Here is a 20,446-nt window from a genome sequence, read left to right on the forward strand (position 1 = left end):
GCACCCCTATCTCATTCTTTTTAAGGGCCACATAATAATCTATATGGGTATACCATAGCTTATTTAACTAGCTCTCTCGAAGAACATTTAAGTTAGTTCCAATCTCTTGTTAAAATAAATCTCCACAATGACAGTCTATGTATATAAATTTCTCATCTAAATCATATTCAGTAGCTAATATGTCAGTCTAATGTCAATGACCCTCACTATTCCAAAAAGAAAAAGAAAAAGAAATTAAAAGAACCTCCTTCAATTATAGCCATTTAGAGTCCAAAGCCAATAGACTCCAAACCTATATTTTTGTCTTCTCATTTGCTTCAAAAGGACTTCTGGGAAGTGAGTGAATTTTAATCAGAGACCATTAGATCACTAATCCTCTCGGTAACAAGCTTTCCAATCCCCAACTCTGGCCTTGAAAGGCCTCTTAGGCTTATTAAATGCTGGGATGTTGACTCCACTTGGAGCCCTCCGGCCACCATCAGCACTGACCTGTGCAGAAATTCCTGCCCTTTGTTGTAGGCATGAATGGTGGCAAGGCCCTGTATGCTAGATGTGATGTGGGAGAGGAAAGGCGACTGTGTGATATTGTCCAGACGCTTCAGCTCTCGAATCAGGACCCTGGAGAGAGAATGAGTTCTGTGTCAGAGCAGTAGACAAGCAACCCTGGCTTCATCCCTGGGAGACATGAACACTTCTTCTTTACCTGGAGACAATGTGCAGAACTGAAAAGAGGATGAAGAGGGGTCCCACTGCCACCAGGAACCACGGGAAAACTCCAGCGATCATTCCAACACAGAAGAACACCAGGATGACATTCTGGATGAACATTTCGGCCTGGAATGGCAGGCGTACATCCACTGGAGAAACCATAAAGGAACAAATGTCAGACTGTTGGGATCCACAAATAGGAAAAATGAGGCCAAAATTTTTTTATAAACACAAAGAGATTCCACAAATTCTCTTTCTGAAATGTCTGTTGTCTTTTAAATCAAAGAAAAATCTAGAAATCTGGTTGATCTAATTTTCTCTTGTTCCAAGAAAATCTAAATGATCTTTCTCCCCCAGGCCCCCTCCTGGGTTTACTAGGCTACCCAACCCCTTTGGGTTTTCTTCATCTCCTCTGGGCTATCTCCTATTCCCACTTTTTTTTCCCACTTTTGGCTGGAGTATTTTCAGAAAAATCCCAGACATGTTGGTATCACTGATTTTTTTTTCTTTCCATCTTTTCTCCATTTGTGTGTGTGTGTGTGTGTGTGTGTGTGTGTTTAGCAGAAATGGGATTATATCATGCATCAGTTCTGTGTATCAGTGATGGTTCTGATCCCTTGTTACCTCCAGCCATGGCTTTCTGTTGGCTTATCAACATTTGAAACAAACTCCTGTGGAGGCAGCACAGGGTGATAGTTAAAAGCATTAGCTCTAGGGTGAAAAGATCTGGGCTCAATTCCCAGTTTTGTTATCTAATAGCTGTGAAATCTTGGGCAAGTTATTTAACCTTGCTAGACATCAGCTTTCCCATGTATTCAGTGGGTGAAACAATACCCATCCAATAGGGCTACTGTGAGGATTAGGATAATGTATCTGGAACATTCAGCACACTGCTGGTTACACAGTAAGCCCTCAATAAATATCAGGTGCCATTATTATTATTATGGGCCATGAGAAGTATTTAAGTTCTGGTGCTGGCACAGCCCATGCAGCATCCAGAAAACCTGCCAGAGGTTGTAGGTGTCCCAACATCCAATGTACTACCCTCGAAGTAAACATGTTTTGGAATCTCAGATGCTCCCATCCAAAGCATTTATGCAAACTCAGTCCTCTGAACTTGTTTTCAGGTTAAATGAAATCAAATGAGAACTTAGACAACAGGTGAAAACAATCAGATGGGTCTTTAGCCTAAGTACAAGCTGCAACCCAGAGAAAGTCCAAAAGCAAAATGTTCCTGGCGTGGATGCCAGCAACTACCACACTCTCAAGAGTGTAAAGATGGACAGATGTGTACACCTGGCGAGTCACCTAGAAGGCTAGAGAGCACAAGAAGCTGCAGCTTGTGCTCCAGAGCATAAAAGAAGCAGTGAGAAATACCTTCATCCATGTCTTTGGAAAACCTGTTGAGAATCCTCCCCGTGGGGGTGGTGTCAAAAAACTTCATAGGGCTTCGAAGGATCCTTCGGAAAAGTTCATCATGGAGCCGGGAGGAGGCTCGCAGTGTGCCCTAGCAGCAGGGGACAAAGTGATCAGAGCACAGAAACTCAGGGACTCAGGAATACTCAGTTCCTATTTATCCAGATCACAATTCCATAGGACATCCACTCCCAAAGCTGGAGAGGGGCAAAGGGTCATGGAAGAAAGAGGTGGGACTAAGAAAAGGCTGAGACTAATGGGCTACAGATCATTTCAGCTACAGCCATCCTGCTTCAGAGGAGCTCCCCTGTTCAGAAATAACCTGAGAGAGGCCATGCTGGAGCCTCACCACATAGTCACCACTGAAGCCACCACTGCCTACCTTGACAAAGACCACTCCTCGAATGGCTTTCAGGATCAGCATGACTGCCATGGAGAGGGCGTAGATGCTGGCATAGTACTGCATGAGAGGATTGTCCTTCATGCTGCTGCTCATAGAGGTCTTGTTCCCCTGAGTCACTGTGGTGTTCTGTTTGGAGGCAAGGCTCTGTGAGGCAAGATTCCTAAGGGCAGCCAAGAACTCCTACTCAGGGCCATTCTCAGCTCAAAGGAAGGTGCAGGATAATGACTGTGCAAGCTGGTTGTGGCAAACACAAGGCAGGCTTTGCCCCCCACTTCTCTCTTTTCCAGTGGATGAAGGCAGACAACCTTCAGGTGTCCTACTGCTCCATGAGTTGATCAGGGAGCAACTATTTTTTTTAAAGATTAATTTGTTTATTCATTAGGGACACACACACACAGAGAGACAGAGACACAGGCAGAGGGAGAAGCAGGCTCTTCGCAGAGCCCAATGCAGGACTTGATCCCAGATCCCACGATCACAACCTGAGCCAAAGGCAGTGCCCAACTGCTGAACCACCCAAACGTCCCAAGGGAGCAACTATCTTGTGAGATTACATTAGGGGCTTGTGTTTTTCATCCCGGGTAATCCTTGTTCATTAGTTCTTTCAATTGAAAACTAGAGCGGTTTTCCTAAGAACAGCCAGAGAACACAAAGAAACAGCCACATTCTTAGGCATATAATTTTCCCATTAATGAGTAACCTTACCCCACTTCCTTGCTTGATCCAGTAACTCAACCACCAATTGCTGAAGGCGGTGCTGCCCACATTCAGCATGAAAAGGGAGATAATGACCAGGAATGCCAAGGGGCCCCCAGCAGCCTGGATGTAGACACCATACACTGACCAGGGCACCGAACCCTGCCCCTTTTCTTCCAGTTGTACCAGCTGCCCTAAGTAGGAAAAACAAAAACAAAACACATGAACTCAGCAAGAAAAGGCTACTTTCCCAAAACTAAGTACCTATAGAAGAGCAGAATCAAAGAAAACCTAGTTTCACATGGATCTAAATTAGAATTACTTCATCCTTATTAGAATATTCTTCCATTTAACACCTACTAAGCACTACCATGAACCAGGCCCAGGATGAGGCCTTGGAGCAGTAAAGACAATTAAGACTATGTCCCTGCCCCTTGAAATCTGGCGGAAGACTCTTCTGTAGGACAGACAGATAAAATAAAACAGATAATTATAATAAAATATGCTAAATACAATGCTAGAGATATATGCAGGGCAGCATGGGAACATCCAGGTGTACCTAACCTCCTTGGGGGAGCTGTTTCAGGGAAGACTTTCTGCTTTCTGTATAGCCTCAAAAGGCACAGCAGGTTTAACCAGGGAGGGCAAAGGTGATCCCCGAGACAGAGGTGGGAAAACAGCAGTATGTACAGCCAGCCAGTTCAGCAAGCTAGAACATGAAGTGCACCTGAAGAGTGGCAGGAGATAAGGATGACCAAGGAGGCCGTGGTCAGAGGATAAAGGTATCTGAACTTCATCCTTCAGACAAGAACTTCTTGTGGGCTCCACACATGTGAAAATCAGACTTCCAGGCTGTGGTTGGCAGGATCAGCCACCTCTAGCAGTGAGCAGCCTCATCTATGCATCCCAGTGTCCCATACAAATGATGACATTTTTCTATGTGTGCCCTATCAGGACCGAGATTAGAAAGCACTGCTTTGAAATGAGAGGCTGCCACAAGACTTCCTGCAGGAGAGTGAGTCGGTTGGTCTCAGAGAACTCAGTTCTCTGCATAGAGGACAGATTTAAAAGGAAGCAGCGGGAACACTCTAGGTGCAAGATAATGGCAGCCAGAACCAGGGTCATGGCAATGGGGCTGACATTTCGGGAGGTAAATTCAGTAGGCCGTGTCAATCAGCTGAGGAGGGTACCTCCTGGAGGCTCCCTGGGATGGTCAGGTGACTGATGCTGATGCATTAACCCAGAGAAACAGCCCTACAAAATGCCAGTGCCTCTCTATCACGGGCAACATTTAATTATCTTGGAACAAGCCTCACGTGCCTGGAGTACCTGAAGAGTTGTGAGTATCCAGGTCAGGGGCTCTGTATGAGAACAAATGCTCCCTCAGGGTTTTCTGGGGTTTTTAATACTGCCTTTGCCAGGAACTGACAGATGACTCAGCCTTCTGTGCGGAGTTTGTGTGCGTAAAGGTATCTTAAATCACACCTAATTCAAAGTCTCATACACGGTTTAAGGAAAGAAAGAAAAGTGGCAGGGTGTGCTAAATCAGGATGGTCAACTCTTAACAGCAAACATCTGTGCAGTTTTAAGAACAAGGAAATGAAAACAGGCCCAGGGTCAAAGCAGCCACAAACTCAGAAGTCCTGGATTCATAACATGAGATGACATGGTGACACAACAAAAGGAGAGCTTTAAAACAGGGCTGCATTCTTTTTTCTTTCTTTCTGGTAAACTGATAGGCAACTTAAAGTTCACAAAGGTGATAATGCCAGAGGTATTATAAATAGCCTTCCCAACTCAGTATTTTTTTTTTAGTTGATAAGATAAGGGATTTAAGAAACCAGAGCCAGGACTCTGGCTGGGGAAAGTCAGAAGGGAAAAACCTGCGCTGTAACTCTTCAGCCTGGTCCTGCTGTAGCCTCATCAGAAAAAGCCATGAGTGTATCATTCTAACAATGGAGCCATTGAAGATATAGGCATTGCTGGTGCTGAGCATCTCTGCCTAGACTAGCACCAAGTTTTATTTTATTTTTAAGATTTTTATTTTTAAGTAATATCTACACCCAACATGGGGCTCGAACGAATAACCCTAAGATCAAGAGTCGCATGCTATACCGACTGAGCCAGCCAGGCGGCCCCATAGACTGGCACTGACTTTAAAAGAGCAGAGGTCAATCACAGGAGGAAGGGTGTACCTCAACCCATCATTCCGTTTTTCCTTACTCAAGATGACTCAGCTATGATTACAGACACCTGACCCACAATGTGTAGAGAAGAGGATTAAAGGTCATTCTTACTGCTTTGGTCTGTTTAAGCAAACAGAAAGCGCCTCATGGTCTCCCAAAGTTATACAAGAGTTTGTTATTCCAGAAATATAAGGCAAGAGACTCTACAACACACAATGCTGTCAAACATTATGAATTACCACTTGGCATACTTTCTGATAAACTTGAATGATAATCTAAAATCTTGAAAAAGGTCATTACCTTCTTCCGGCTTCACTGCTTTCTCCTTTTTTACTGATCCTGTTTTAGGACCCTTGTCTTGTGATTTCTTCTGTGAACCACTGGTTTCTTTTTTTGAATTAATCTAATATTAAAAAAAAAAAGTGTCTCCAGTTACAGTATGGCCATTCAGAAAAATGCCCACAGGACATACTGGAGAATGATCTGTCAAGCTGCTGCTATTCTTGAGAAAAGATACATCAAACCTCTTAAAAGGGCCACCGCCTCGTACTTTCTCAACTTCTCCAGTCTTTGAGATTTGGGTTCCTATCCTGTTATTCCATTGACACTGCTCTCTCCGATGTTCTCATCCACTCCAACTTGCCCAAAGTTTTAGGGCTGGGGTCATTTCCATTCCTCTCATCTCTGATCTCCACATTACTCAATCAAATCCTAGATCTGATCATTTCCCACTGCTCCCACAGGATACATTCAAACTCCTCAGCCTGGTTTTGCAAAAAAACTCCACATTCTGGCCCTTGCCTGACTCCACATGTTCCTCTCCCACTCCTGTGGCTTCTACTCTCCAGCCACACTGGATTTCATACCATTCCTCACACCACACTGTCATTCTCCACTTCTGGACCTTTGTCCACACCGGTTCTTCATTTGGAATGCCCCTCCTCTTGTCCCAACTCAGTTACAGTTGTTCTCATTTGGAAGGATTCAAATCTTATATCTTCCCTAAGGCAATTTAAACTCCTCTAGAACTCACCCCTCCCCTGTTCTCCCAGGCACTTGGTTAGTACTCCATTATAGCATGTTGCTGCAAATGTGGCCTGGTGTTTTACAATTGCCTGTAAAAGCATAGAGCATCGGTCTTTCCTAGGAGATGGCGAGTCTCTCAAGGACGAGATGATGTCTGATGCGTGGTGGTAACCTCTACCAGGCATAGCACCAAGCACTGACTGTAGTAGGGCACAAAGGGACTTAATAAACATTCATCACTGAACCTGAGATAATGGAAGCTGCTTAATGCTCTCCTTTTTTTTTTTTTAAAAAAAGGATTTTATTTATTTATTCATAGACACAGAGAGAGAGAGAGAGAGAGGCAGAGACACAGACAGAGGGAGAAGCAGGCTCCATGCAGGGAGCCCGATGTGGGACTCGATCCCGGGTCTCCAGGATCACACCCCAGGCTGCAGGCGGCACCAAACTGCTGCGCCACCGGGGCTGCCCAATGCTCTCCTTTTGAAGTTCCTCTTATTATCTTTATATAGAAAATTCCCTTCTATAGTTTACTTCATTTACTTCTTAAAAGATTTTACTTTTAAGTGATCTCTACACACAGTGCAGAGCTCAAACCTATAAGCCTGAGGTGCCTCAGTGGAAGTTGGTTGAGCATCTGACTTAGGTCATGATCTTAGGGTCATGGGATTGAGCTCTCCCTCTCATTTTCCCCTCCATGTCTACAGTGAGGAGGAAAACTTCTGAAGAGTCCAAAGTACTCTGAGAGTCATAGGGAGAGTTATAAAATGGATTCAGGTGTCTCTATGGAAGTTCCTGGTGACACTCTAGAATGCTTGTTATTCCCAGAAGCCTAAAACACATCGGTCACAAACAGTTAGTGGTACTGTTTGTGAAATCAAATAAGATGACACCCAAAGACTGAAATAGGACTCCCAAGAAGTCCTGATACTCTGTTTTTATCCTGTGCACACATCAAAATGACCTGGTAGCTAAGAAGTAGCTTTTAGCCTAGCTTGAGTGCACCCCTAGGATCCAAGGTGACCACAGAATAAGGAGCTCAAAATGAGAGCAGGTTGGCAAGAAAAAAACAAAAAAACAAAAAAAAACTCTTTGGCTAGCTCTACCTAAAAATACTCTATTTTTTGCCTAACTTGGAGTCTAGAGTAAAGCTCTGGTAAGCTGTCATCTTTCTGTGTTGCCACAAGAGGCAGGATAGCAAGGCAGAAGGAGCACTGTGGAGTCAGGCCGCCCTTTCAGCAAGCAGCTTACTTTTCTGATCTTCCATTCCCTCAGCTTGTAAAAGTGGGGGATAATCCTACTTCACCACAGAGCTCTGTTAAAATGACTAAATGGGATGACATCTATAATGTGTCTCATCCAGTAAGTGGGACACAGTAGGTGTCAGTTAATGAGTGCCAAGTTAGCAGCCAAGGCACCAGGGATCATTTTCAAATGTATGCAGTATTTCACTTCTCTTCCCCCACTCTTTATTCACTTGTTTATTTAAAAAGGAGAGTCATAATGCTTCAATCAGGAATGACGGAGTTTACAAAGCTAGGTTATGACTAAACAACAGCACACACTGAACCTATATCCTTCTCCCTGTCATTGCCTCAGTAATTTGTTCTCAGTGGCAGAAGACATCAGCTCAACCAGCCCCATAATCCTGCTCTCATAGAGCAGCACCGGTATGTGACCTAAACATAGGACCCTGGTCGCCAGAAAATAGGGCCCCTGCCATAAGAGTTCAGCTGAGATCTCTCCATCATCTCGCTATGGTCATGTCTCCCTTGCTAGAAAAGAGGAGATGCCCACGAATGCCATGAGAATCTTACCTCAACAGGTGGTGTCTCTCCCAGCAACAGGTTATTAAAAATGGTAGCATAATCACCATTTAAATTCATCAGTTCCTCATGGGTGCCTCTTTCTGTAATACAGCCCTCTTTCATGAAGATCACTTCATCACAATCGGCCAGGTACTGGAGACAAAGGCAGGGACAACACAGTGTGGCTGATATTGTGCAAATACGCTGAATGCCCACACCCTCCTTCAGAGGTTCTCATCTGGAGGCAACTGAGCCTCCCATGGGACATCTGGCACTCTAGGAGACCTTTTTGGTTGCTGGGGACGAGTATTGCTGTCATCTAGTAGATAGAGGCCAGGGATGCTCAGGACAGCCCCCCACAACAAAGGGCTATCTGCCCCAAAATGTCAATAGTGCCAAGAGTGAGAGAATCCCTGCTTTAGTTTACGGTGCCTTGTGATGTGGTTCAAGGAGCATCACCTCTAGTGTTTGACAGAAATCTGTTGACAGAGCCACATGAGCCTTGCATTAAACTTCACATCCTTTCGCCGCAACCAGAAGTACATATGACTATAGACTTTCTGCGGCAGAGTGGGGGATTAGCCCCCTAAACTTGACAGCATATGCAAAGCAGATGGCAACATCCTGGAGCTGCTCTCCAAAGTGGCTGCTTGTCTTGGCATGCCAGAGGGAGAAGAGCTTGTTTTCCTTAAACAGTTCTCACTTGCATATAGATATTAACACAATGCTTTCCAAACCATCTCATACCCAAACTCCAGTTGCAGCCTACTCCTCTCAGCCCTTTTACTGACTGATTTATATGCAAAAAGCTGACAGGCTCCAAGGCTCTCTCATTCAGATGGCCATCTGGTACATGGGTACAGTGAGCTTTATTGGTACAATGGGCTGGGGGCTATTTGCTGAGGAAATTAACACTGACGATTCCAGGAACCTCTAGGGAGTTCTAGGGAGGGACTCAAATCAAGCCCACCTCCCTGTTCCTGATTTCCCAAGCCAAGGTGGGCAGCCTGGGAAAGGACCCGCCCCGTACCTGTAACTGGTGGGTAACAAACAGAACCGTCTTAGACTTGAGGTGCTTCTGGATAGCACTGTTGAAGATATGGTTGCCCACATGGGCATCTAAGGCACTGAGGGGGTCATCCAGGATGTAGATGTCCCGGTCACTATACAAGGCCCGGGCCAGGCTGATCCTTTGGCGCTGCCCACCACTCAGATTTGCTCCTCTCTCACCAATCTATAGGAGTCCAGAAAGCACAGTGAGTACCTCCAGCTCAAGTCCAGTACCATGCTCAGTGATCACCGTGGTCACTGCTCCTCTCAAACCAGCTCCTTCTACTGAATTCCCCACATGGAGGAATTGCCACTCCGATCCTCCAGGGTTCACATTGGAACTGGGGGAGCCAGACCAGAGGAAGACAACTCCTCCTCTCCCATAAACAGCTGGTTACTCATCTTACCTCTGGCCTTACACTCCCCCTGGACATACCACTCCAATCCATTCTCTGTGGGCAGAAAGATCTCTCCAACACACAAAGCTGACCATGTCCCACCCTTGCTAAAAAGTCTAACAGCCCTAAAAATAGAAATCTAAACAAACATGTCATAGAAAGCAGGCCCTTTACCATCTGGCTCCATGGCAGTTTTTTAGCCTCCATGGCCAACCAACCTCTCTTCCACTCCCTGGGATCTAAGCCATTTTTTTAAAAAAAATTTTTTTATTTATTTATGATAGTCACAGAGAGAGAGAGGCAGAGACACAGGCAGAGGGAGAAGCAGGCTCCATGCACCGGGAGCCCAACGTGGGATTCGATCCCGGGTCTCCAGGATCGCGCCCTGGGCCAAAGGCAGGCACCAAACCGCTGCGCCACCCAGGGATCCCTCTAAGCCATTTTAAATTATGTGTCTATTATGAACCTTTGCACAACTGCCATGCCTTTTTTTTTTTTTAAGGATTTTGCAAACTTTTATAAAAAATTTATTTATTCATGAGAGACACAGGGAGAGAGACACAAAGAGACATAGGTAGAGGGAGAAGCAGGCTCCCTGCGGGGTACCCGATGTGGGACTCAATCCCAGGACACCAGGATGGTGACCTGAGCTGAAGGCAAATGCTCAACCACTGAGCCACCCAGGTGCCCCTTCATGCCTTTTCTGTACTATACCTGCTCAGCTCCAGAATCCTATCCTCTGTGAAACCTCCCCCACTCTCTTCTTTACTACTGCCCAAAAGAAAGGGTACTCTTTATTTTCTTTTTTAATTTAAGTTTTGAAAGTGGACTCTTTTATCAGCTTATTTTGTGCTTATTTTGTCAAGTATCTTATCCTTTCCACTGTAAGCTCTTTGAGGGCACAGATCATTATCCTATTCCGTTATATTCCCAGTGCCCAGCAGTTCCTGCACATGGGGCTGGCACACAGCAAGCATCTGATAAAAGTTACTAAATAAACACATGGATAAATCAATTGTCAAAAGGTAACTGGCTCTATAATTTAAAAACAACTTGTCCTTAAAAAAAAAAAAAATTCATCGAATTCAGAGATTTCAAATTTGAGCATGTATCAGAATACCTGCAGGGCTGTTGAAACAGATGGCTGGGCCCTGGCCCTAGATTTTCTGATTCAGTAGCTGTGGGGTGAGGCCTAAGAACGCATTGCTAAACCACTTCCCAACAAAACTGTTGCTGCTGGTCTACTATGGATCTGGGGACTAAGATCTGACAACAAGTGAACGAATGAAACCATTCACCAAATCTGGTTTGAAGGATTTCATTGAAATCAGCTGAAAAAAGTGCCAGCCCCCAGAGACCTTCAGGGCACGTCATGGGAAAGAAGTGTCCAGCCAAAGAACACAAACCAGTGTTAAAGACGCACCTCTGCAAACTGTTCCAGGGCAGAAAGCCAAAGGAAGATAGACTTTTGCTAAGGCCTTTTCCTTTCTAATTGAAGAGGGCTCTTCTAAAGACTGTATATGGGTAAGGAGGCTGGCTGACAGAACCAAGTTCAGAGAAGAACAAGCACATACTTGACTTATGGTTTTTAAAATGAATAGTGTAGAAAACATTAACTCCGAAGCAACAATGGGATGTTGTTTAAAACCCGCATGACATATGGAGCGCCTGGGTGGCTTAGTCAGGCAAGCATCTGACTCCTGATTTCAGCTCAGGTCATGATCTCAGGGTTGTGAGATCAAGCCCAGCACTGAGCTCTGCAACGAGTGTGGATCTGCTTAAGATTCTCTCTCTCCCACTCCCTCTGTCCCTTCTCACACCCCTTTGTGTGTGTGCATGTTTGTGCACTCTCTCTTAAAAAAAAAAAAAGATTAAAAAAATCCACATGACATATGAAATATTTGGGGCAGCCCAGGTGGCTCAGCGGTTTAGTGCTGCCTTCAACCCAGAGCGTGATCCTGGAGACCCGGGATTGAGTCCCATGTCAGGCTCCCTGCATGGAGCCTGCTTCTCCCTCTGCCTGTGTCTCTGCCTCTCTCTCTCTCTCTCTCTCTCTCTCTCTGTCTCTCATGAATAATTTTTTAAAATCTTAAAAAAAAGAAAAAATGTATATGCTTCAAACAAGTACCGTTGATAACCCTGCCCTAAGGATCAAATGCTTTCCGATATAAAGTCCCAATGAAAGCAAAACACCCTGTGTAGGCACTCCCACACTTAAGATACATTACTAAGGGGTGGCTCTGGCACAGGCCTGCCACCTATCTTCCTCTCTGCTAAACACATTGTCCATCAGGGGCAGAAGGTCTGTACCTCAGTCAGGTCACTGTTGGGAAGAATGGCCAGGTCAGGCCTCAGGCAGCAGCTGTTCAGCACAGAGTTGTATCTGAAGGACATAAAGAGACTTAGCATCAGGGTCATGGTTGGAGGAGAGCGTGCTGACTTGGGCTGCCTTGCGTCTCACACGGCCAAGACGGAAAGCATGACAGAAACCAAACATTCCTTGCCTTTCTTCATCAAATTCCTTCCCAAAGAGGATGTTGTCTCTCAGAGTGGCATTGAGGATCCAGGCCTGCTGGGCCACATAAGCGAAGGTTCCACTGACTGCAATGCTGCCCTCTAGAAGTGTCATCTAGGGAGACAGACACCATCCAATGGCATCATGATGCAAAACCACCACCCTAAGCCAACAGAACCCCCCACAATTCCACAATGGAGTTCAACATTTGGGTAATTTCCTTGGATGCTCTTTGGACCCGAATCCAGACCTTGCCTTCATTCCACAGAGAGCTACAGCAGCAAAGAAAATAAAAGTACTCCTTGCTAAAGTGTGATACAAACCCAGCATAATCTATGACTTGAATGAACAAACAATTCATTCAGCAACCCATAAGCTACTCTATATCCTTTCTTCCTAATTGCAAACTATTTTAACTGAGGGAAGCACTAGAGCGGAAGGCCCTTTCAGAAGGCCCCTGGGGAGGATGCTGCAAGGATTTAGAGCTAGTTCCTGCCTCAATTCATCTATAGAATTAATTAATCCAGGCTGTTGGCTAAACCAGCTGCTTCTGCAAAATGAGGACCAAAGGGGAAAAAAAATCGTTAGACATCAACTAGTATTATGGAGTATCCATATAATGAGGATGGACCCTCTGGTTCAACATGAAGAGACTGCATGATGAGCCGTGTGCTTTGAGTTGTGTTTTCAGCCACAGTGATTGATATTATTTATCCATTTTATCCTGTCGGGGTTCCTTTTGGGACAGACAGTAGATATCTGTCTTGGATAAGGGATGTTACAGCTTGAAACAAAGTTTTGTTACCCATCCTGCACATCCAAGCTTGCCCTCTCAAACACTGTTAACACACAGTGTACGTACATGGGTGCACCCACCACACATCATAACAGCGGTACCAACTGCCCACAAACTGGTAAGTGCCCTGCTTTGCACCCAAAGTGCTCAGAAACCCATGGAGGGTCTACTGCAGAAACTCAACTCCTCTGGCTGTAGCAGCAGGAACACCCACACTGCAGACTGCCAACACAGAATTAAACTCCTAAGAAGTGAGGCCAACCAGCATTACCAGCCTCCCTGTCAGAGAGATCGCTGTCAGGATTTGATCTAGAAGCAAAGCCCCACTCATTTTCAACCTAACCATCACCCACTCAATATCACTTCCCCGTTCATTTCCCCTGTGTCTCTTATCATTGACCCTTAAATCTGACGCCGAAATTATCAGAACACCTAGGAGGTTTTGGCTGTTTCCAAAGCCCAACCAATGAAGAGTCTCATGAAGCAGTGGGGTGGGGGCGCTATCACTCCAGATGATTTGAATCCAGCTTTCCTCAGACCACACTGGGTATCACTGCTCTGGAGGAGAGCCACACTCTACCAACTGTGACAGTGACACTGAACAAGACAAAATATTCCATAACCAGGACACCACAAAACAATCTTCCGCAACTCCCTCTTGCATGTGTTTAATTTCCTCAATATGGATAAATAATTCATTGGACCTTATCCGCAGGCAGATAAGAATAAGTTCAAGTTTATCTGCATCTTGATCATCTAAGCCAAGCTAGTTTAAATCTTTTTTTTTTTTTAATTTTATTTATTTATGATAGTCACAGAGAGAGAGAGAGAGAGGCAGAGACACAGGCAGAGGGAGAAGCAGGCTCCATGCACCGGGAGCCCGACGTGGGATTCGATCCCGGGTCTCCAGGATCGCGCCCTGGGCCAAAGGCAGGCGCCAAACCGCTGCGCCACCCAGGGATCCCCCTAAGCCAAGCTAGTTTAATTCAAGATTAAAAGCAGGTGGAGGGATCCCTGGGTGGCGCAGCGGTTTGGCGCCTGCCTTTGGCCCAGGGCGCGATCCTGGAGACCCGGGATCGAGTCCCATGTCGGGCTCCCTGTGCATGGAGCCTGCTTCTCCCTCTGCCTGTGTCTCTGCCTCTCTCTCTCTCTCTCTCACTGTGTGCCTATCATAAATTTAAAAAAATAAAAATAAGAAAAAAAATAAAAGCAGGTGGAAGTACCTTGTTCCTTTTCCCTATTATTTGGTTTGAAAACATAGGAAGACACACATTTGTCTTAGCTGGATGACCCTTGCACCTGCCCCACTCTAAATGCTGACAGCCCTCTGCCGGCCCCTCTGCAAACCATTCACATTTTGCCTTGTGCTATGCTTGTATGTCTAGAAGCCATAGCTCCCAAGCTAGTCCATCAGCTCCCAAGGGCATAATTCTTTTAATGGTTAGGTTGAAAACAGAGTGGTGCTTTGCTTCTAGATCAAATCCTGACAGTGATCTCTCTGACAGAGAGGCTGGTAATGCTGGTCAGTCAGTTCTTGGGAGTTTAGTTCTGTGTTGGCAGTCTGCCTCTCATCTCTGACATTTCCCAACACGCTGTCTGGCATACATGCGGCACTCAATAAATACATGCTGAATAAAAGAAGGCAGGAGGAGTAGATGGCTCCAGCTATGTATCAATCATTCCTTAGGTATCCACTGAACCCACTCCCAGATGCGATGCTGCTAAGGGATGGGAATGTGGTGGGGGGGCAGGGGGCATAACACAGACCAAGGGTTCATTTTGTTTCTACCTTTCCTGACTCCCTTCGGGAAGTAAATTCATTCTTCCCAAGACTCTTGTTAAACAGATTACAGAGAAAGAAGCAGAAAAGGCCAAGGACAAAACAAAAATATTACCTGGCCTAAAATGGCTGAAATGAGAGAGGTTTTTCCACTTCCCACACTGCCACAGATTCCAACCAGTTTACCCTGGACAAAGCACATAGAGAAAGGAAGGTCATTAAAGGGCCAATGACCACTCATCTCTAGGTACTGCTACTTCTTCGAGGAAAAACACATTAATGACAGTCCATCTAGAGGGGAACTATCCTCCTGATGACCCTGCAAGTCACTTACCTGTCAGCCACCTACTTCACAGGGTTTTTGTGGGGATACATAGGAGAAAATATCTGTATAACATGTAACATGTTAAATGTTATATGTAAGCCATTTAGAGAACTTAAATATGCCACACACAGGAAGGTATCCCACATCACTTTTAGAGAGGCCCAGCCTCTTTCTTACTTTTTTGGCAACCCATGGTTTTTTTGATTCTTTATTTTTGTTGTTTTTAGAAATGGGGGCAAGGCTCTTGAAAATTACTGCTTTGCATTTGATTTTATAGGATTTTTTTCTCTAGGGCCTATGAATTATTTTCAATAAAAACTCTGTGCACCACTGTTTCCATTTTTCTACAAAAGATTTCCAAGAAGTCATCAATCTCACTTAAAAATTAAAAGTGAGGGGAAAGCCTGATTTCCCCCTGATTCAGTAATTAACTGAATCTCCCCAGGCAAAATAATGAGTTCTTAATAGGTGGTGTTGAAAGTTTTCAAGAATGGACAGGCAATTTCAAAAGGGCCACTCGTTAGGGCAGCTGGGTGGCTCAGTGGTTGAGCATCTGTCTTTGGCTCAGGTCATGATCCCAGGATCTTGGGATCGAGTCCCACATTGGGCTCCCCTCAGGGAGCCTGCTTCTGTCTCTGCCTATGTCTCTGCCTCTGTGTCTCTCATGAATGAATAAATAAATAAAATCTTTTTTTAAGAAAAAGAGTATGAATTCTGGAGGCAGACAGGTCTTGATTTGAACCCCCAGCTCCAGGAGCACCTGCTAACTATGTGATCATGGTCTGGTGACTTACAGGGTTTCTCACTGGGCTAAAAGCAACTTCAGGGAAGGAGTGATCTTTATAGACAAAGTACAGTGTCTTGGACAATATTGGACAAACGAAGTTTCTGACACGGTCCCAGAGTTTGAAAGATTACAGCCTTGTAGGAATGAGGAAACCAAGTCAAGGGTTCAATCTCTACTTAAATCAGTTAGGTTTTATAGATCTCTACTTAAATCAGTTAGGTTTTACAGAGAGAAAACTCTGTTCTCATGACTCGGTGGTGACTAATAGAGATAACAACAATGAAGTGCCCCGGGCCCAGAGGATCTCATGCAAACATTAACTTCCCTTCCCCTCCCTGAAGAGGGGGGGCTGGAAGAAGTAAGGGTACCCCTCTCCAAATAGCTAAAGGTCTATCATGTGAATGTGGGCTCTAAAGGGTAGCATGAGAATCAAAAGAAAGAAGAGTACATTTAAAAAAAAAAACAAAAAAAAAAAAAAAAGAAGAGTACATTTCAGCTGAATATAAGGAATAATCCTCTAAGAGGGCTGATTATAAATGTAATAGAGCTGCCTCAATAATCAAGAAAACTCTTATTAAATAAGAAGCCTGTTGTTAGAAGTTAACACTACACTAGTGGTTTCAGGTGCTCTCACTAAGGACCATCGCCCGCTTTTGTTTACAGCTTTCAAGAGCTGGGAGCTTTGTTGTTCTCTCTCCAGTTTGGCTCTGGGTCCATGTAACATACCTCAGCTGATATTGATATACGCTGCATTGAAACCCACCACTCCCTAGCTCAGTTATGTAGGTAAACATGTCTCATCACCACTCTTGGTCCAAGATATGCTTCTCCTGGATTCACTGTTCTCCTACCTTGTTTCCCTCCATACTCTTCTGAAGCCAGGAGCTAGAATGTTTCTCTTCATATGTAAGTCAGATCTTATTCTTTTTTTTAAGATTTTATTTATTTATTCATGAAAGACACAGAGAGAGGTGGAGACACAGGCAGAGGGAGAAGCAGGCTCCTTATGGGGAACCCGATGTGGGACTCAATCCTAGGACCCCAGGATCATGACCTGAGCCGAAGGCAGATGCTCAACCGCTGAGCCACCTAGGCGTCCCAGATCTTATTATTCTTCTCCAAACCTTGCAATGGCTTCTCTTCCCACTCAGAGTAAAGGCAAAGTCACTACGGGAGGCTCTGGCACCCCAACTGCCTCTCTGCCCCCAGCATCTGCTATTCTGTCCCGTGCTCACTCTGCTCTGGAAGAGGCACACTGCAGAGGGCCTCTGTGCTTCTGTTCCTTCTGCCTAGAATGATCTTCCCAGATATCCATATGGCTCTCTCCTTCACCTCGTGGCTTTTGCTCAAATATCACTTTTTAAATGAGGCTGCCCTCAGGCAGCCTGTTTAAATTGCAACCACACCTGCTGCGGGTCCCAGCACTCCATCGTCCTCAGAACTCTATCATCCTCACAGCCCTTATCACCATCTGACATACCATATATTGTGCTTGTTTACTATCTGCCTTTGCCCACTAAATCATAAGCTACAGGAGCACAGAGAGTTTTGTCTAGTTGGTTTTCTGCGGCTCTAGCCCCAGACCCACAACGGGGCCTAACATAAAGCTGGCATTCCAAAAACAGTCAATGAACAAATAGATATACATCTCGGACCTTCTGAATGGTGCAGCTGGTTCCCTGTCACAGACTATCTGCAAAGGCCTGACCTGGAGTCTGTTGTTGTCACTCTGCACAGAAGCCCCTCTGAGAGACGCTAGTCCTCTGCTACCCGGGCTGTGACATCATTCATCATAATGATCCTTCATTATTGCCAATTGTTAAAAATAATTACAGAACCAATACATTGTACACTAATACATTGTGTACTAATGTACACATGTAATGTAATGTACACTAATACATTGGCTATTAATTATGCTTCAATAAAAATATATAAATAATCACATAGATTTGTCCATAACAGCATGGAGAGTTCTTATATGGACCAGAGTCTATGCTATGCACAGCCTAGTGGTAATGAGAAGCTCACCCAGAGTTATAATAACCAGAAATAATTATTAGAAATTATAGGCAACTGTAACAACTAGAATCTATTCAGGGCAAAGTCTTAGAAAATCTACTTGAATGCTTCATTTCCTTGCTTGTAAAATGAGCATCTCATGAGATCAGTTGGTATTAAGTTCTCCTATTAGATGCCTAAATATTCCTTTGTAGAGTTGGAGCTGGCCAGATTTGCTCTTTAGTTCAAAACCAGTCCCAGCCACAAGGTACTCAGGTGTAAGGAAAGCAGCCACCGGCTCTTGCGGAGGAGATGCCCTCAGATACCTGCAGACAGATGGGTTGCACGTGGGGTATGGGGAGGCACAGGGCTTACCTCCTCAATTTCCAGGTCGATGTTGTACAATGTCCTCTGCAGGCGGAGGTTCCCCAGGTGAATGTGCTTGCCCTCATCCTCCTCGGGACTGGGCCGCTCGTCACTGTCCAGGAGGAGATGGCCTTTCTGTTCTGCCAGCACTGCCTGCTGCTCAGCACGCTGCAGCTGTCTCACCTTCTCTTTCTTGCCCCTGGCAGCCCTCTTGTCTTTTTTCGTTTTGGGGGTCAGCTTGGGTGAGTTCTGGATACTGGAGTGGGAGGAGTCCCATGCCAAGGTGGCATTTTTCACCTCTATCTTGATGTGAGGGCTGGCTGGTTTTTTCTTTATCATGTGAACCTCTTCCATCAGAAACAAACTCTGATAGGAGTTGTGAGAGAGGTGCAAAGATGAGACACTGGATCAAGACCAGGGGGACAAGCCTAGGGCGCACACTCACGTGGCAAAACACATCAGGCTATACAGTGGAAGGAAGCTGAAGGGCAAAAGGTAGCTCATTAGTGTAGCCTAGTCTTGGGCCCGGCAAGAGGTCATGGGGGTGTGGGGACACCCTCAGGAAGGACAGGGGCCTTCTCAGTGGCTCAACTCTCTATGCTACCAATCACATCCTAATCTGCCTTTTCCTTTCTACCAATCTACTGTGGTCAAAGTGCACTTAACTAACCCGTATATGCAGCCCTTTGTTCTCACCCATGACTTGCTGAAAAGCAGGTAGTAAAATGCAAGCAGAAAAACCAAAAGGCATGTTGCTCTCCTAGACGGGCCCTCAGCACACCATTTCCCTTCCAGAACACTCCTGCAGAACCTCAAAGTCTGTACACATCCCTTACCAACAACGTGACATGTGTGTATGGGGAGAAGCAAGCTGAGATGTGGTAACCAGACCTAGCTTGCTTGGGTTAGAAGGGAGTACCAAAGGTTTTATCACCAGCAGAGTGCCTCTTTTTTTGCCAAGTTCTCATGTCTTCAAAGTTCTGCTTTGGAACTTGTGAGGATTCAAACACCCAAAGGAATGGACTTGGGAGGAAGTGAAGGATCTCTCTCTCTCAGAAACATCCTTGGGGAGACAACAAGACTTTCCATCCACTCATTCTCAGAGTCCCTTTGAGTTATGTTAGGGAATAAAAGTGGAACGATTGAAAAGCTAAGTATTTCTGAAATTAGATTTGAAGCACTGACCATAATAAACCTAATTATTTGTGCTCATGATCTTGAACCCAGTTCCAACAGCTCTCTAAACTGCAAATCTCCATAGAATGCTATCCCAGTTGGATTCCCAATATGATTTTTAAAAATTTTTAATAAAAAATATTTTAAACATTAGACTTTAGATAAAAGGTGACTTTCAGGGTCAAGACTCTGCTTATTTACTGAGAACCCTCAACTATTTTAAAGTTTGAAGGTGTTATTAAATGTAACATATAATCTCCTTCCCCTAGAGTAAGCCCTTTCTCCTACATCCTAAACTTCAAGCTTTGATTGCCACATTCCTAATCTCCAATCTTCCCAGAAGTGTCATGGTTCTAAATACCCTCGATAACCTTCACTCTTCATCAAACTTAGGTTTAATTTTCCAAAACAACTGTTGCTTTCACTCATTCAGAGCCTTCTGGAGAGACTGAGCTAAGAATAACCTGCCAAATATTTTGACCACCTTCACAGAGTAAAACCATACGCTGATAGAATTCTCATCATTTGTCTTCTACAAGGAGTTATTAAAGGGATCCTTCAGGCCTCAATGGACTATGAAAAAAACAAGCCAGTGCTCTACTTTGCACAGCTCCTTCTCCACATTTCCTTCCCATGGGCTCCTTGCAGCTTGACTTCCTCTTGAGACATGCAGAGGCATACAAGGGCCTAACAGCACTTGAATTTATATCTACCTGGACTGGACTCTGCCAGGACAACAGAATCTTAGATGTCCATAAACCATAAACCTCAATTTTACTATAGAATACCGACTATCAAAACACAACCCTCATTCACTCAGAGTGTATCTGTTGAGCAGAAAAGAGGACAGAAAGTTGCAGATAAAATACAGGACATCTAGTTACATTCTGATTCTAGAGAAACAATGAATAATTTGGTAGTGTAAGTATGTCCCATGCAGTTATTAACTAACTGGGTGTCCTACCTGTCCTACCTTTTTATTTGCTAAAAATGAGCAACCCTATACTGA

General features: G+C 44.8%; 1 protein-coding gene across 1 annotated transcript in view; it reads right to left on the bottom strand.

The window, feature by feature from the left end:
• Positions 1 to 20,446, bottom strand: part of ABCC5 (ATP binding cassette subfamily C member 5) — an 86,497-nt gene that overhangs the window by 27,318 nt on the left and 38,733 nt on the right. Inside the window, 12 exon segments of the mRNA NM_001128100.1 lie at positions 490 to 618; positions 704 to 857; positions 2,086 to 2,215; positions 2,507 to 2,653; positions 3,233 to 3,417; positions 5,710 to 5,812; positions 8,253 to 8,396; positions 9,274 to 9,477; positions 12,002 to 12,074; positions 12,196 to 12,320; positions 14,898 to 14,969; positions 18,271 to 18,627. Coding sequence (NP_001121572.1) covers positions 490 to 618; positions 704 to 857; positions 2,086 to 2,215; positions 2,507 to 2,653; positions 3,233 to 3,417; positions 5,710 to 5,812; positions 8,253 to 8,396; positions 9,274 to 9,477; positions 12,002 to 12,074; positions 12,196 to 12,320; positions 14,898 to 14,969; positions 18,271 to 18,627 — 1,823 coding nt within the window.

This window comes from Canis lupus, chromosome 34 (genome assembly GCF_011100685.1).
Source record: "Canis lupus familiaris isolate Mischka breed German Shepherd chromosome 34, alternate assembly UU_Cfam_GSD_1.0, whole genome shotgun sequence".
NCBI classification, from domain to species: domain Eukaryota; kingdom Metazoa; phylum Chordata; class Mammalia; order Carnivora; family Canidae; genus Canis; species Canis lupus.